Source organism: Ammodytes marinus (assembly GCF_949987685.1).
Source record: "Ammodytes marinus genome assembly, chromosome: 2".
In the NCBI taxonomy this organism is placed as follows: Eukaryota; Metazoa; Chordata; class Actinopteri; order Uranoscopiformes; family Ammodytidae; genus Ammodytes; species Ammodytes marinus.
In genome coordinates this window covers 19,354,257-19,372,153 of record NC_137231.1, presented here as the reverse complement: position 1 = coordinate 19,372,153, position 17,897 = coordinate 19,354,257, and the positions used below count along the sequence as shown (strand labels likewise).

The following is a 17,897-nucleotide window of genomic DNA, read 5'->3' as shown; positions in this document are numbered from 1 at the left end:
TTAACATGGAGTTGACAACATTGTAAAAATGAAGTGACAGTAGATATTAGGGTGATATGAGGGAATGCATTGGTGCAACTCCATCTGTTTTTTTTTTATAGCAGGGATAATGGTTTGGTAAAGTGGTTTGCTCAGTTGTTGCCCTTGCCATGAGAGAATGCCTATTTAATGGGAAAAGCCTACACACAGGCTCTTCAACTCAATGGGACACCAGCAGCCGCGAGCCATTAGAGGCAGACAGTCTGCTGATCTCTGGGAAGCAAAGGTGTTTGTCCTGAGTGTCCCCGCTGTGGGTAATGATCCATCTGGTCAGTGTGTGTGTGTGTGTGTATGTGTGTGTGAGAGAGAGAGTTAAGGTGTCATGTACTAATGATGAAGAATAGAGGTTCAGCCATCATTGTTGGAGGTCCAAGTACAGCGTGGGGGAAGGTACACAAGCATACACAAAGGGCAACCTTGTCTTGATGATGATTTTGATTCAATCAAAGGATAAATTATAATATGTTCAATTATAAATAAGTTTATACATTTATGGAGACGTATACAAGCCATAAATAGATGATGAATAAATGCAATAAAATGTCTTGCGCACAATTAAGCTAAAAACCTAACAGAGAGGAGAGGCAGAAGAGCTAAATGTTCAAAGAAAGAGAGGACTAAAAGAGAGAGGCGTAGGTGCAAGTCCTTGACAGAAGGAATACGTTCACCTCTCTCAACAACTCCAGTCCCACATTTTTTAGACTCTGCCTGACCCACTCCACCCCAACCGACCGGAGAAATAAGGCATCACATAGCATTACTCAGCCAGCACACTCAAGTTCATATGCAGGTGAGTAACTCCCCTCCACTCAACCTGCTCCAGCGTATGAATGTGTGTGTGTGTGTGTGTGTGTGTGTGTGTGTGTGTGTGTGTGTGTGTGTGTGTGTGTGTGTGTGTGTGTGTGTGTGTGTGTGTGTGTGTGTGTGTGTGTGTGTGTGTGTGTGTGTGTGTGTGGTTGGCAGTCTATGATTGAAGCTTATGTTCTACTGCCCTCTAAGGGTGACCAGATGAACCAATGAATGGTTATAACTTATAACTGAGGGAGGGGGACTTGAATTATCATCTCTGCTTTAATCGACTGTGCTTGAATAAATCCAAAGTACTTACCTTGTCTCAGCTCTCACTGTAAATCACAGTGCTATGACTATTCTCAAATTCTCAAATTCTAAATTCTAAAATCCTATTGTGTTAAGAATTTTTTAGAGTTGAGGCAACAGTTAAGAAAGAGGACACATTTCTTAAGAAAAACATAGTATTCTTAGGAATTAAAGTACTCCTGATACGTGTCAAAGCATCAGAATTTAAAACAACTGAATATCATATGCCAAAATAAGCTCACATTGTTAACACCTGAGGGCTAGATGTTTGCAGTAACTGATGGGATATGCAAGCAAATATTGTCTACAAGCTGCAGCATTACTAATCATAATGTGGTTATGAGAACTGTCAATGTACTTTAAATTAAGAACCAAAAAGCAGACACCTAAAGTTAGCAACTAGCTGGTTTAAGAGCCAGATATTTACTTCATTATGTGGTCAGAAAAAATAATACAGATCAATGCTATTGTTGCTGTTAAAATAAGACAATGTTTGTGAACACATTTACCATATATACATTTTAATAAGTCGACACTATGTCAGTGTTGTGTGTACAGCTTGTTGCACTGCTCGCAAAGTCCCATAATTCAGGATTAATTTTCACTTGGGATCACGTTGACTACACGGCAAGTTATATAGGCAAACTTTGAAGTACTCGACATTGATCACATTCCTGTTCTATTATGTCATTCGTCCAAAATTTCAATGAATAGCAGCATATGGACATGAACAGCAACCAACAAACACACACCTTCTTTTCCTCCTGCATGGGAACCAGCTCATGGTAACGAGGGATGTTCAGCTCAGCTCTGCCTCTCTGCTCCGTTTGAAGGTTCACATTCTCATAGAGCGTTTCTAGGGTTCTGAGACAGACAAACACAATGACAATTTCTTTGAGAAAAGAAGACACAGACAAAACACACAGAATAAATGAACATGAAGAGAGATAGAAAGTTGAGCTACTGTAAATAAATGTAGAAAAATAGACAAAGTTGGGCTGAAACAAGTCCTTGAGAAACTCGTGAACTCGATTACAAAAAAAATCTTTGTTTCTATAAAATGATCTACAAGCGCGGTGGATTATCAGCCTGAAGGCACGGGGGCATCTTATCTGATGTAATCAATGTAATAATCAATAGAATACCCGATAGGTAAAATAATCGATAGTTGCAGCCCTAATATAAAAGTAGGATGAATTGGGAAATACAATATGTTGAATAAGAAGAGAAGAAGCAACTACAGCAGGAGTCTAGACATCCTTTTCAATCAACATGTGTGGGCATGTCAATGTCCCTGTACCTACAGTATGTGTATACAGAATGATTGCTCACATGTACACTTTCTCTTCTGTTTTTCAGTCCATTCCTTTATGAATAGCAGAGCTGGGTGAGTGCCCATCATTGTAGAAGTGCTTAGTAAGGACCATCCTCCGTGGCCATCAATAGAAATGCTTTGTGAGAAATGTCAAACATAATGCCCTGGCTGTAGGCTCAAAGCAATATTTCACTCTGGTGGAGCTGCTTCTTTGTTCAGCACACGTCTCTGTAAGAACTCAAGAGCAATGAACTTCTGAGATTACATGCCCTGGAGCATCTAACCTAACCGACCCTTAATCTCTTCACCCATGCTTTAGAGAGTTTGTATTATTCCAAACACATACAATAATGATTATCAAAGAATTACAATTTCATATCAACATCTTGCTAATCTACATGTTTTGTTAGCAAAGTTCCGAAGGCAATAACAACATCAGCAGTTCCTATTATTAAAAGAAAACCTTTATTTTTTTATATTGACGACTTTTTTATTATGACCTATGTATGCCCTTTTAAATTCTGCAAGTTGGAGTGGTGCTTCAAACAAAATGTTGTTGTGTTTAATATACAAAGACAATAAAACTTTCTATCTATCTATAAATCTACACTAGTGTACAACGTCAGTCTTAGTTCAAGGGAGTTGTCCCGAAATAGTTTATATGAAATCAAACTTAAAACTGAAAGTGACAGTTCATAGCAATAGTTAAACATTTTCAGCAACATGCTTATTTGCTTTTCTTGCCAAGATTTAGATTAGAATAGCAATGCTAATCTCATATCTATAGGATAAATATCAAGCTACAGCTGGTTAGCTTAGGTTTGCAAGACTGGCACTGCCTGAAGAAAGTCACTGAGCCCGGCATAAACCCCTATAAAACCACAGACTGAGCCAGGCTGGCTGTTTCCCTTTGTTGCCAGTCTTTCAAGCTGAGCTTTATTTACCATCCAAATATTAATTTACTATTGGTCATCTCTTAAAACTCTTGGTAAAAAAAAAGAAAGCGAACAACTGCGTCTCGCAAAAATGTTAGATGTGTTACGAAGTGAGAATTAACACTGTTGTTTATTTGCCACACAAATATTTAACTCTTCCATGTCAGGTGGTACTTACATCTCAGGGTTATATTTTCCTGGACCTGGTCCCTCCTCCGCTGTCACCTCACCTCTCTTCCCTGTCATGTTGCCAAAGTGGACTCCTTTATACTTCTGTGCAGAACTCTTCTCTGACTACAAAAAGAGAAGAAAAAGAGTAAGTGTGAGAAAAACAGGAGAGACACCAGGAGAGAGGAGTTGAAGAGTGGACGAAAGAAAGGATTTTCCAGGGGGAAAGAACAAGGAAAGAGAGGATAATAGAGAAAGACGGAGAGAACCAGATAACAAGAGGATGAATGGATGAACAAAGAAGGGGGAAATAGAACTGACTTATTCACATGCATCTGGTTTCTCTTCTAGCCAAGGCAAATGAAGTTGGGGCTGAATGAGATGTGAAGTTCAGCCAAATGCCAGAGTTTACAACCTTCTTTCTGTGCCTCCGGCCCTTTCAGATAGGAGCAGTTCACTCCGCAGCTTAACATCTGAGAGAGGCTAGGAAATGAGCTGATCAGCTTCCGCCAAACCCATTTTTAAAAGACACTATCCCTGCGTTCTAATACCTGTACTTTCTGCTATTAAGTATGCTTAAAAATACCTAATACAGCCGGCCGAGATTTTTAGTGTTGAAATTAGCATACCATTTGGATGATTCTGACCCACAATACAGTGCACACCGGAAGTGATGTAACATTGACGGAGCCTCTGTATTAAAACACCCGGGGATGCAACGGATATATAAGGAAGAGGCACGATAAAGGCGCAATGTAATGATGAAATAAAAAAGTAAAGGTGTGTCCCAATTGTGTGCCTACTGCATGCTACTAGATTGTTTTAAAGCTCCCATATTATACACTTTTCGGTTCTATCATACACCATATTATATGGTCTTAGTGGTCCCTAATACGTTTTTCTTTAATTGTTTGCTGAAAAAAACTTTCAGATAATTTATTGTACTATGCTGATGTTCAGCTAATCTCACAATGGCCTATTTTTTTTAAAAGAGCTGCAGCTCCCCTCGTAAATATACAATCTTTGAGCTCCCCTGTCCGGAAGCAAAGCCAGATACGCCTCGCCCTCTGTCTGTCAGGGCCGTGGACCAATAAGAAATAGGGGTGTGGGCTGCACAGTGGAAGCTTCTGGCTTTCCAGTTTGTGAGGTCAGAAAAGGGGAGAATTCTGACTGGAGTATATTGGGTGGGGGAGGGGTGGTGGTTTCAGAAAGGGGGAGAGCACCCTGTGGGAGCAGGACCTAGGCTCTGCCTTCACAGATCACATGTGGGATTCAGTCCTGGATCGGATACACTCTACCTCCATGTGCGCCCGACACGCTCTTGTGCAATTTAAAGTAGTACATCGTATCCACATATCTAAAACTAAATTAGCTCGTATGTTCCCCGATGTAGACCCGACCTGTGACAGCTGTAAGAGCGCACCGGCATCACTCTTTCACATGTACTGGTTGTGTCCCACCTTGACTGAGTTCTGGACATCAGTTTTTCAAACAATTTCTGAAGTAATTCAGCATCAAATTAAGCCGAACCCTTTCACTGCAATTTTTGGCATTGCTCCCAATTCAGGCTTGCCTAAAGTGAAGCTAAAGGTACTGGCCTTCACCTCTCTACTTGCTCGTAGGGCTATCTTACTTAAATGGAAAGACCCTGCTCCTCCTTCCCACTCACATTGGATTAGAGACATTATGTCATGTATGAATCTGGAGAAAATTTGTTGCACTACCGAGGGATCTGAGACTAAATTTCATAAAATATGGCACCCCTTCCTAGACTACTTTAAGAAACCGACCACAATAGTTGAAGAGTAGCTTTTTTTTTTTTTTCATATCGATTGTTTATTTGTTTCTTGTAGCGTGTATTTCGTTTATGTAATTTTTTAACATTGTGTATTGTTTTTTTTTTGTTTTGTTTTTTTTTGTGTTTTTTTTTCTTTTTTTTTGATGCAGGATTGTTTGTGGTTGGGTGTGGGGGTGGGATATGGGCGGGGTGTGTTCGGGGGAGGAAAAAAGGGGAAAAACTAAATCATTGTACTGTATTTGCTTTGCAAATCTTTTGATGAATAAAAAACCTTTGAAAGAAAGGGAGAGAGTGAGAAAAGGAGAGTGTTATTTTTTTAAATATGTTGGCAGTCTCTAGGCACACCGTGGACCCATGGATATGTTAGAACACATTTAAAAAGTGCATTTAGCATAATATGTGACCTTTAATGGTCAGCTTTAGTATGTAGTGCAGTGTCTGGGATTTTGAATGGAGGGCAAGTGTGAGATGTTACGTAATATATGTAAATATTGCTATTTGTTTATAATTTTAAAATAAACCCAACTTGGGAATTCCTGCACTAATACTTCTAAGAAACAGGTAAGTTATTCATCAGTAAAAGTATACTGCCCTGATGGTGACTCTTTGAGGCTAAACGTAGACATAGTGGTGCTTTCTGTGATGCTTAGTGGTGATAATTAGTGTGTCAAGGAATCACCAAACTATTTGCAGTTAGTTAATGAGTAATTAGATAACAAAATACAAACAATATGTTATGTTATTCCATAATTTTCATATTGACAAATGTAAGTAGGATAAGTAAGGTGGCTTACACTTTACAATTTGGTTCCCACTTCACCTCAATTCACATTCCTGACAGTGAAAGAGGTCTAGTGTCTGTCCCACAAAAAGGAAAACAAAGGATCTGGGGCCGTATTCACAAAACATTTTAAGGCTAAGAGTAGGTCCTAACGTGCTGATTTAGGAGTAACTCTCAAAAATAAGGGGCGTTTCACTCCTAATTTTAGGACTCCTAACTTTTTAAGATAAGTGTAATTCACAAAGCATTTTAGCGCTAAAACTAGCTCCTAAATCTATGAAAAGCTAGGAGTCCTCGAGAGGAGTAAATCACAGACACTCATTTGATGGCATTTTGGAGAGATGTAATGCTAGTGAGCTTTACAAAAGGTACCTTAATAGCTGTAAGGGTTTAATGATCTTAGTAAAGCTATGTTTAGAAAGTATAGACACATTTATATTTATTATATTTATATAAAAAAATATGTATTAAGTTCCTTTTCCTGCAGTTGCTTTGGATTTACGATGCACTGAAAGTTACTGTTGGTGTCACGTTTGGGTTTAATTTGTTACTAGAGTAGGCCCATATGTGGCGCTTCCATCTCCTCCATTCCACAGGTCCGCTACTGTATAGTTGCGTGTCTCGCCTTTTTCCTTCCGCATGCACTTTACGATTTCGCCAGTTGTTGTTTCTAAATTGCGAATTTCCTGGTTTGTCGCTGTCTGACTATTGCGGTATAGTCCGCTGTTGAGGGAAATACAGTGAGAGTGCATGGCGTGCAGCTGTTCAATGACGATATTTTTTCCGATTCAAATCATTGTAACATTTTAAATGAATAGACCTATGTGGCGCTATTGTAGGTTAATTGTGAACGAATGTGTGGGAAACCCTGCAGTATCTTAGTTTCATGTTAAATCAGTGTCACTTCATTAATAGTATATAAAAACTCTTCACTTTAATACAGCGACACAATATGGGTATCTCCCACAGTGTTTCTATCATAAACTCACTCTTAGCTCTCATTCCCTCTCAGCCAATCACTGTGGGCATAGAAGGTATGAAAATGACATCATCCATAGCAACAGGGTCAACACCGCCCTCTATTCTTAGCTTAGGAGTCCCTCCCATTCCTTAGTAAAAGTTGATCTTATCAGCTTTGTGAATAGGTTTTAAGAAATTACTCCTTACTAAGAACTTTTAGTGCTCCTTAGGAGTACTCTTGGCGCTAAGATAAAATGTTTTGTGAATACGGCCCCTGAACATCCAAAATTCCACTTTTCTCTTCTAACTTTTCCTTGACCCAACTGTCTCCGCTTCGATAGTGACTGGAGGACGAGATCTGAGGTTGTGTCCCCTGTGATCTAACAAAGCAGTTGTTTTGAGGAGGGGAGATAGCAAACAAGGAGCTTCAGATGCATAGAGTTAAAAGGAAAAACATAACTGCAGATGCACACAAGTACTGTGGTGGTATCGTTTGGCACTGATTTCAGAGGCACAAATTGCCTGTTTATGTCAAGGAGAGCTTTTAAAGGCAAAACAAAAACAGCTAGTGGCTATTAATATATACATATTCATTCAGCTTTGATAAAATGGAATGGCAGGATATCTATAAATTAAATGAGAATAAAAAGAAATAAAAAAAACTGAAGTTCTTGTCAGTAGGGGTCTTGTGTGGGTAGAATCCCACCGGCTGAAACTGTTGGTGTGCTTTTCACAAACATAAACACAGCACAACACAGTCTGGTTTTAAATCTCATCCAGTTTCTGTTGAGAGGACAAGCCCATGTCCCCATTTCAGTCGCTCTGCCTAGACTGTGCGATACTAGGGCAGGGTATAGAGATAAACAATGAAAGTATTTATCATTTAGAATCTGCAACGATAACTTTTTTTCGGCCAATCGATGGCTGTGAAATTAAAAGGGAAAACCCTGTTTAAATCAGTGAAGAAACATTGCATATGGCACAATAGTTTGATAACTACACTCAACAAAAATATAAACGCAACACTTTTGTTTTTGCTCCCATTTTTCATGAGATGGACTTAAAGATCTAAAATTCATTCCAGATACACAATATTACCATTTCTCTCAAACATTGTTCACAAATCTGTCTAAATGTGTGATAGTGAGCACTTCTGCTTTGCTGAGATAATCCATCCCACCTCACAGGTGTGCCACATCAAGATGCTGATCTGACATCATGATTAGTGCACAGGTGTGCCTTAGACTGTCCACAATAAAAGGCCATCTCAATGTTTTATCTCAAACATTGTGAACAATGTTTGAGATAAATGGTAATATTGTGTATCTGGAATGAATTTTAGATCTTTAAGTCCATCTCATGAAAAATGGGAGCAAAAACAAAAGTGTTGCGTTTATATTTTTGTTGAGTGTATAAATAATCCGTCAAAAAAAAGAACCTCAATCCAACTAACTGAAAATATATTGGAGATACTGAAACAACATCCTACACAAAAAAATCCAAACACGAAATGAGTCAAAGTTTCTAAATAGATTTAGATGCTCTTTCTCCTTTATACTAACACAGGCTGGGCTCCATATCCCCATCTGGCCATAATCTGCAAAATCTAATACTCCAGACAGCGATTCAGATGTTTTTGTTTTACTCAATAACATGCAGACAGAAAACAAAGCTATGCTCCCTTGATTTCTGTCTAATGTCTTATCATTCAAAGGTTGCCCCAACCACCTTTGAAGTTACTTCCTCAGACAACCACTTAATTCTTCTATCCACACTTTTGAACTCAGTCAGAGCGTGGGGTGGGTGGGGGTTGGAGGGGTCTGTATGTGACTTTAAAGAAAATGAGTGTGTTAGACAAAGAGTCAGACAGAAAAACGGAGGTTGAACTTTCAAAGGGAGAGCAACAGAAGTTGAAATGAAAAAAAAAAAAAGACGTGGATAGATGCACTGCTGATATCCCTAAATCACAGCACGCCTCTGTGCCTGCGCTGGTGTGTTGACACAACCTCGGCCAACACTCAAGGACGCTGTTGACTTCCTCTGGTCATTAACAGATGAAAAACGACTTAGTTGAGAGGCAGACCAGCAGGCGTGTGCATTATTTTAAGTGAATGTTGTAATATAGCTTGAAGAATAATTAGTAATAGCTCTCTTTGTTGGCATGTAAAATGGATGAGCACTGGTGTGCTGTGGCATTTTTAAAGTGGAGCTGCATTCATTAGCTATGGAAATGGATTTTAGGCCAACTGAACAGGGTGGGGAGGGGACTCAGTGGTGCATTAGATCTGCCTAACACTAATGGACCTCGCCTCGCGGGCAGAGTAAGCACATTCACACACACACACACACACACACACACACACACACACACACACACACACACACTCATACAGACTAATGAAAGCACACATGCGTGCACAAATGAGCACTTCACATTCTCTGATGGATGTACATTGAAACTTTAATATGAGCGTGAATGTGTGTGTGTGTGTGTGTGTGTGTGTGTGTGTGTGTGTGTGTGTGTGTGTGTGTGTGTGTGTGTGTGTGTGTGTGTGTGCGCGCATGTGCTTGTGTGTATCCATTCTTACTAGCAGTGGATTGTAGTAGGCTGGCCCCAGGGTTGCGTCTCTAGAAGGGGGCTGCTGCTTGCTGAGCGCACCCAGGGTGTCCTCCTCATAGCCATAGGCTTTGCCCGGGGTGGGAATGGATGGAATATCTGACTGATGTACCTGCCGGAGACTTTTAGCCTGCAGCCACTGCGCAAAGAGAAAGAAGGGGCGAGTGGGGAGAGGAGTTAGGGTGTCCCGGCTTACAAAGTAGCCCAGCACTGCCTGAGGCCATTATAGTGTGAGACTGAGGTGGAGACAGGGACAGAGAGTGAAGGAGCAAGGGAAAGCAGGAGTTAAAGGTCCCATATTATGCTAAATGCACTTTTTAAATGTGTTCCAACATATCCATGCGTCCACGGTGTGCCTAGAGACTGCCAAAATATCAAAAAAAATAACAATCTCTCCTTTTCTCACTCTCCCCTTTTCTGAAACCCCCACCCCTCCCCCCAAAAACACTCCAGTCAGAATTATCCCCTTTTCTGACCTCACAAACCGTAAAGCCAGAAGCTTCCACTGTGCAGCCCACACCCCTATTTCTTATTGGTCCACGGCCCTGACAGACAGAGGGCGAGGCGTATCTGGCTTCGCTTCCGGACAGGGGGCGGGGGGAGCTCAAAGATTGTATATTTACGAGGGGACCTGCAACTCTTTTTTTAAAAATAGGCCATTGTGAGATTAGCTGAACATCAGCATAGTACAATAAATTATCTGAAAGTTTTTTTCAGCAAACAATTAAAGAAAAACGTATTAGGGACCACTAAGAACATATAATATGGTGTATAATAGAACCGAAAAGTGTATAATATGGGAGCTTTAAGAAACAAATCCACGTTGGGAAAAGGAAGAAAGAAGTAAAGACAGAAGTAAAGCGTAAGAATAGGCAGGATATCTTGCTGAAAGAAGATGCAATGCAGGCCTTCTCAGCCAAAATGCATGAAAGCTATTTTACTACATTTCTATAGCTGTAAATGAGGTGTGTGAGTGTATGCAGCTTGCAAAGACGGGAGTGTAAGGGAGTGTAAGCACAGTTTCAAATGCTCCATTCATTGTACAAAGTTATCTGATCAATTATCAGATACAAGCCCTGAGCTCAGTGTTTCCTTGAAGCTTAACCTTGTGTTACTTAAATTGGATACTTAAATTTCAGTTTTTGTTGATTCTAGTGATATCTTTGGACAAAAGCGGTAGTGTTTCTACGACACCAAGCACCCAAACGCGTGATCGCGGCATGTGCATTTGTTTAGCGAGTGAATATGTCTGTGAAGCGAGACTGCATATGCATCGCAATGAGGTAATGTATTTATATCTGAATATGTAAGATTAATAATGGTAATATGAGGATGGTGAAGCAAAAAACTTGATCTAGTACCGTTCATAAAACACAGGGTGTTCCGGTCAGCCTGCACTGCCCTGCAGTTAATCGTTTTGTCTAAGTTCCTGGGAAAAATCTTACCTGTGCAAAGGCATTAATTAAAAAACAATATAAAATACTGTTTTCGCTCATGGTCTCGTTTGCTGTTGCATGTAATTTATAATCATCAGAAGAAGAATTTGACTGTTTCATAAAGATTTAATAGTTGCTCGTAGGAGGTGAAAAATGTTTCAATACCACAGCATTGCTACTGATGACGCTGGAGACTACTACAAGGGTAGGCAAAATGATTAGACATTTGTTTTCTTCTTTCTTCTTTATCTTTTCTCCAAGGTTCATATATCATGCATGGTATTTATTGAGCTAAATGAAAAAAAACTTTGCCTGCTTTGTAAGTGCTTTGTCTTAAATCCTCAAAACACCAGAGACATTATATTTCAAAGCTAACTGGAGGGCGGGTTCGCTGTTCGTTGAATTAGATGAATAGCTATGATAAACCTGTCGGGGACACTTGCCAAAACCTCTGTTTTTATGGACACCGAACACAGAAGGGTGAACAAAGTTCCAGGGGCATATAAATAACCCAAGGCAAAATTGGGCCTGTCTCTTCCACCGTTACAGCTATTGAGGATATAATACAGACATTGGCATTTTCAAACTAAGAGGATCCTTTTGTTACACTGTTACAGTTGCAAAAAGAGAAGAGAAAACAAGCTCATCTTCCCAGAGCTTATCATCTAGCTCTCTCCATCAGATCTCTGTACAGTTTTGGTCTGTCATGATCTAATCTCCATCATGATCATGAACTTGTTAGAGTCTCTGTTGCATTTTAGACGCTTTACATTGCCAGATGTGATAGAATGTGGGACGTATAAGTACAAAAGATGTTGTATTCTATGTTTCCTCTGCCTTTCTGAAAAAAGTTTTCAAATGATACAAAAAAGCAGCAAAAAGACACCAGGTGGTTTCTTTCTGACTGTTTTAAAAAATGTCTTGAATTCTTTCCTTTAAATGTATTTAAATAACAGCATTCAATTTCCATAGATTGGTGTTGAGGATCTTATAGGTTGCCAAAAAAGAATAGCCAAGGTACTGGGCCTGCAAGTTCTGGCTGTCACCACATTTGAAGCATGTGCTGTTATCTATATGAAATAAGTAGTCCTAAGAAGAGTTTTACATGTAATTGTATCTTTATGGTTATGTGTGAAAATAAAGTTGTTCAGAGTGCATCTGTGTGTGTAGCACTAACACAACATGAGATAATACTATGGTGAAGGGTAGTATCTCATGTGAAGGGAAAAGGGTGACCTCTCAGCAGCACAGAGGGACATTTGGGTTTAATATGAGGCTGTAAATTTACACAAGACAGAATAATTTGACTGTGAAAAATTGGATATTACAACATTTAAAAAAACTTGATACCTATAATTTCTGGTAAAGGCATTTGGTTACTTTTCGATTCGTACTGGATCTTGACCAGGTCAAGTAGTAGAGCAGTTCTGCACATAATATTCATATTCATAGTTATACAGAAGACATGAGTAACAACTCCACCCACATGCCTACCATTTTCCTGCCAGGCTTCTCAGCCTGTCCTGCATCAGCTGGCGCAGCCAAAAGTGTGTTTCCTGAGGCAGGCAGCACATTGTAGGCTCCGGGGCCCGGAACCTTCGACTTCACATCTTCAAAACGCTTGGAGCGGTTCTGAAGACTGCGACCGCCGCGGACGTTGAGCTGAAGGGGACATTGGACAACAGAAAGGCAAGTGGACACATGGGGAGAATATGATCTCAATTGAGAAATATTTCCTTCAACTGCAGTTTTTCCTAACCCTATTATTCAACTTTGCCCCAGCATTACAAGCTTCACATTCTTTCTTCCTAAAATGTATCTATAGGTTTTATGTTTCAACAGGTATAAAGCTATTGAAGAGCTGTTTCTTCTATAACACCACAACCATAATTTTTTTTTGAGAATAAAAAAAGCAGAAAGTAGGCTACTGATTCCTTTCTTTGAACCCTAAGTTAACATATATTTTACAATTAAGCATTGAACACCCAGGCATATTAGTAGAATTATTATTTTTGTATAAAAAATTCAGCCTGACTCAACCCAGTAGCCTACATGGCTCTCAGTTCTTACAGTAATCTACAGTACCTTGACAGGTGAAGAGTCATACTGACAAGGTGCTGGTTTCCTCAGACCGGCACTCTCTTGCTCTTTGAAAATTGGCTTTCTGTTGGTCAAGGACAGGAATGGAGCATAGCCGTCTGCAATAAAGACATTTAGAAAACTAGAATATACATAGGATGTTGAGTAATTCAGAAACAGCAAATACGTGATTAAATAGATAATTGGTTGAAGAGATAATTGCATATATTTCTCTCAAAAGATGCCTTTTACTTATGTCCCCTTAAATGTACTTTGCAACAACACAAATTCTGATACCGACTCTAATTACATTAGATAAGATGTTGTATTGTCTGTTTATTAAAATGTATTGATGCTAAGTAGCCTACTATTATGATGAATGAACAAAAGAGGAACATGAAAGACTTAAACTTTAGCTTTCTGATTTAGCGTTACCTAATGGCTAAATTGGACTGTAGCCTGAAGTCTTTCAGCTGCAGGCTGCATACCTACCTGGGCTAACATTATGAGGTTTGACTTTGAATGTTGTGTCATCATTACTTTATACAAAATTAATAAATACATTGTATTTTGACTGTATCACTGTAACATGCTAGCTTCCTGTTAGTAGTTTAAGAGTTGCAAATAGCTAGCTATGTTCATTTTTAAAGAATTAACTAACCTATTTGGCCTAAATTTTCTCTTTAAATTTTTTTTTAGGATTTCTCGAATTAAAACGAGAAATTAGTCAAGTCCTGCCAGCAGCTGACTGATAGGCTACATACCTGATAGTAGTTTGCATTTTCCCAGATTAACATCGTACGATCCGGGGCCAACTGTAGGTGTAGTGCCGACGCTCAGTGTTATGAAGGTAACTCTTGGAGCTCTGTCATACATTTTAACTCAAAATGTGACTGGTAGCTCAACTAAACTTCATTTGTACACTGCGAACACCTGCTAGAGTCGGCCCCAAAACCAAAATATAGTTCCCACTGTATTTAAAAGTGTTAAGACCCGGGATTTTAAACTTTCAAACACCCCCCTCAATGCTCTCTGTCCAAGGCCGTCAAATCCGCGCTCTGCACTCTGCTTGCGTCGTTGCTTGGATACCACATATCGTCACACACCGCATGACATGGGTCCAGAAAAAAAGAGAAAGAAGGAAATAGAGCGTTTCATGTCATCATTGAATAGTCTCATGTGTAGCCTATTTTAAAGGCTATTGTTTGAAAGTGCAACCATTAGTGCACTCCTACCATCCTGGTGACTCCAATCATGTAATCTCTCTGCAAAGGGGGCCAGCTATTGCTCATTTGATGACGACTATACCCCATTGATTAATTAACCTAGGGCTATGTGATTAAAGTTTTTTCAGCGACATGGTTTGTCATCTCTGTCACACTGTCTTAAACATGTGATTGCAAATTTGACCATATGGCTAGTGCAAAACTTATTTGTTGTACTATTTCTTTTAATGTATCAGTTTCCTGTGCAAATAGCCTATTTGAACAAAAATCATGGGCCAGCCAGGCGGCCATCAATATTCTATTTCCCTATAAAGAACACAGAAACATGAGATAGTTTGAAAAAGCAGTTTATGATAAGTTAACTAAAAACTGTTAGGCCTACAGACGAGACGAAAAAGACCACATGCAGTGGGTAGCCTGGCCTAATGTCATAGGCTAGGCCTACTGACTATTGAAAGTTAATTAGGCCTAGGCCTACAACGAAATACTAAAATTACAGCTAGGCCTAAATCTAGGCCTATTTAGTTATTTTAGTGTGTAGCCTAATCCAATTGTAGACACGGATATAGGGATAGGCGGGCTGAACAAATAAGAAATGAACGACGTCTGGGAGAGCAGGGCGCCTATAGGCTATTTCACCACTGGAGGGCAGCAGTAAGCTTCAGATGAGTCCGTCCTGCCTCTAATTCAAATGAAGGCAAGTAGTGCATTATAACTCGGAAATGTCGCTATCATTGAATCATGACACCAATACATAAAACATACGTGTTAATTAGTTTGGTATCATTATTAATAGTGTAGATGAGTCTTTTTCATTTCAGAGTCATCTCTGTATGGAGACAAACGCAGACTATGTAAAACTGTAAACAGTTTCAGTTCAGACACAGACAGACTGATTCCGCATTGACAACGCCATTGTAGCACATGGTATCAAGTAATCCTTTGATAAAAACAATAAAGCAGCAATCATCAATAAACTGCTTTTTCTAACAAGATCAATTATTAATTTCGCCCAAAAGCACGTCAAGCCAATTCCGGAAGTGGAAGTTTACGAGGCATCCTTGAAGGCAACACGGGTAATCACCACCACCACCACCAGAGCCAGTCATCCTCCAGCAAAGGTATCACTTCAGGCAGCTATTTAACCTTGCGTTTTGTTGAACCACTGTGATACATATTTTTCGCTGGACATCTCAGGAACTTTTGGAGCCATGAAGGGAATCAGGTTTCTCGTGGTCTTCTTGGTCCTTTCCGCATCTCTGCTGTGCACGTCTGAAGCGGCAAGGAGCAGGACCAGTAACAGCTTCCGACGGGCAGCTAACGGCGTCTACCAGACCCTTAGCAGCATTTTTGGAGAGGACAACATTCGAGGGTTGTACAAAGTGAGTGTGGGGACACGTATGGTCGAAATAAACGTTCTCTCTTCGGTTGCTAACTGTGTTTGTAAGCTAACATACGAGGTTGTCCTTTGGTCTGTCTGAGAATGGCGAACAGGAAACAAGCGCGCCGGGGCCTGGCCAACAATTTCACGGATGCCATTTTGAAAAATTAGCGTTTATCCTATGTTTTACCGGTTTTATCCCTCTATGGACGATGTCAGGGGATGCAGTGTCTCCCCCAATACAACACAATCATGTATGACTGCATGCAGTGACACTGTAATCTATAGGCTATGTTGAGTAACTATAATTGTCATTTATTGTATACGAGTCTATGGCAAGTGCACCATCTCATGACACCGCACAGATACCGTAACAGCTGTTCCTCAATGTCGACTTCATCTCCAAAAAGAGTAGAAAGCTGCTATGGAAACACATAAGCGTGAGATCTCATTGGCCCAACGGTACTTCCTGCATTTCAAACCTAATGGGGCCGCCAAATGAAGTCTAACCAAAGTGACATAATTACGTCAGGATACGCGCTTTATCTTTGGGTGGGTGGATGGGTATGTTGTGGTCACTGTCAAATACATGTTATTAGTATCATTCATTTTACCAATGGGAATACGTGCACCTGCTCCTGTAATGGTGTCTGTAAGTTATTACAGTAAATAGCGTCACCTTAGTTGTCTTTTCATTTACGAGAACTGTAAATGGCTGGATGTTGGACTAGTAGGCCTACATGACTGTGAACAATTTATAAAAGAAAATTATAAAAGAAAAGAAAAAACCTGATGCCTATCATTTCTGGCATTTGGTAATGTTTGGATTCGTACTGGATCTTGACCAGGTCAAGTAGTAGAGCAGTTCTGCACATAATATTCATATTCATACTTAAAAAAGTAACATGAGTAACAACTTCACCCATATGCCTACCATTTTCCTGCCAGGCTTCTCAGCCTGTCCTGCATCAGCTGGCGCAGCCAAAGCCTATTTCCTGGGGCAGGCAGCACATTGTAGGTAGGTAGGCAGTAGACAAAAAAACAAAAATGTAATGTCGCAAATTTCTTCATTCCAGTTTTTCTCCAAAACGACGGAGCGTTTTGTCCATGGAGTGGACTCTTTTCTCGACACCATCTGGAAGATCTGGTCCGATTTGCTGGATGTGATGGGCATTGACTGTAAGTTTACTTGTGTTTTTTTTTATTTTTAAATAGCTAACAAAGCATGGGACTAGATTAATAATACTGAGTGTTAAATGTTGTACGTTTTGTTTTCTTCTTCATTGTCTCTCTCTCTCTCTCTCTCTCTCTCTCTCTCTTGTTGCTCTCTATAGCCTCAAACCTCAGCCACTACTTCAGCATCACATCTCTCACCAACTCTCCGGCACGCGCTCTGCTCCTGGTCGCCGCCGTGCTCGTGGCCTACTGGTTCCTCTCCATGTTCCTGGGGGGATTCTTCTACCTGCTGCACGCCATGTTCGGACGCTTCTTCTGGCTGGCGCGCGTCACACTCTTCGCCTTGTCCTGCCTCTACATCCTGCAGAAGTTCGAGGGAGACCCCGAGCGCGCCGTGCTGCCGCTGTGCTTCATCATGGCGGTGTACTTCATGACGGGGCCCGTTGGGGCGTACTGGCGTCGCGGAGGCGGGGCCGGGTCACTGGAAGAGAAGATCGACCACCTGGACACTCAGATCAGGCTGCTCAACATCAGGCTGAGCCGCGTCATAGACGGCCTGGAGCGCACCGCCGAGCAGTAGGTGGCAGCCTAAGGATGAACGGGGGGGAGGGAGGGGGATCATGTAGAGCCAGCTGCAGCTGATGTCAAAATGCTGGTTTCTGTACACGTCTGCCGCAACACAACTACTGGGGTATTTACAACTGTATTGTCAGATGGAGACAAAACTAGATTTTTAAACAGTATTTTAAACTTCTTGAATTGGTTTTAGTTACAGAATACCTAAAACTCTTCAGAGGTGTGTGGACAGCTGCCTCGGAGTCGGAGCTTATGTAAATCAACCAAACAACGATTTTATTCTGTCCTTTTTGTCTCGAGGCTTTGAAAGGT

General features: G+C 40.5%; 2 protein-coding genes across 2 annotated transcripts in view; one reads left to right on the top strand and one right to left on the bottom strand.

Annotated features, from left to right (window-relative positions):
• The window catches only part of stpg2 (sperm-tail PG-rich repeat containing 2), a gene marked incomplete at both ends in the record, with an annotated part of 54,898 nt that extends 40,796 nt beyond the window's left edge, over nt 1-14,102 (bottom strand). The window contains 6 exon segments of the mRNA XM_080035187.1: nt 1,890-2,001; nt 3,566-3,681; nt 9,683-9,850; nt 12,642-12,809; nt 13,233-13,345; nt 13,991-14,102. Coding sequence (XP_079891313.1) covers nt 1,890-2,001; nt 3,566-3,681; nt 9,683-9,850; nt 12,642-12,809; nt 13,233-13,345; nt 13,991-14,102 — 789 coding nt within the window.
• A 1,452-nt stretch (nt 14,103-15,554) lies between these two features.
• Nucleotides 15,555-17,589, top strand: bri3bp (bri3 binding protein; the record flags this gene model as incomplete). Its single annotated transcript, XM_080051161.1, has 3 exons — nt 15,555-15,834; nt 16,910-17,012; nt 17,168-17,589. Exons 1-3 carry the CDS (start codon nt 15,664-15,666, stop codon nt 17,587-17,589), a joined length of 696 nt encoding a protein of 231 aa, XP_079907287.1. The 5' UTR covers nt 15,555-15,663.
• Nucleotides 17,590-17,897: the final 308 nt, after the last annotated feature.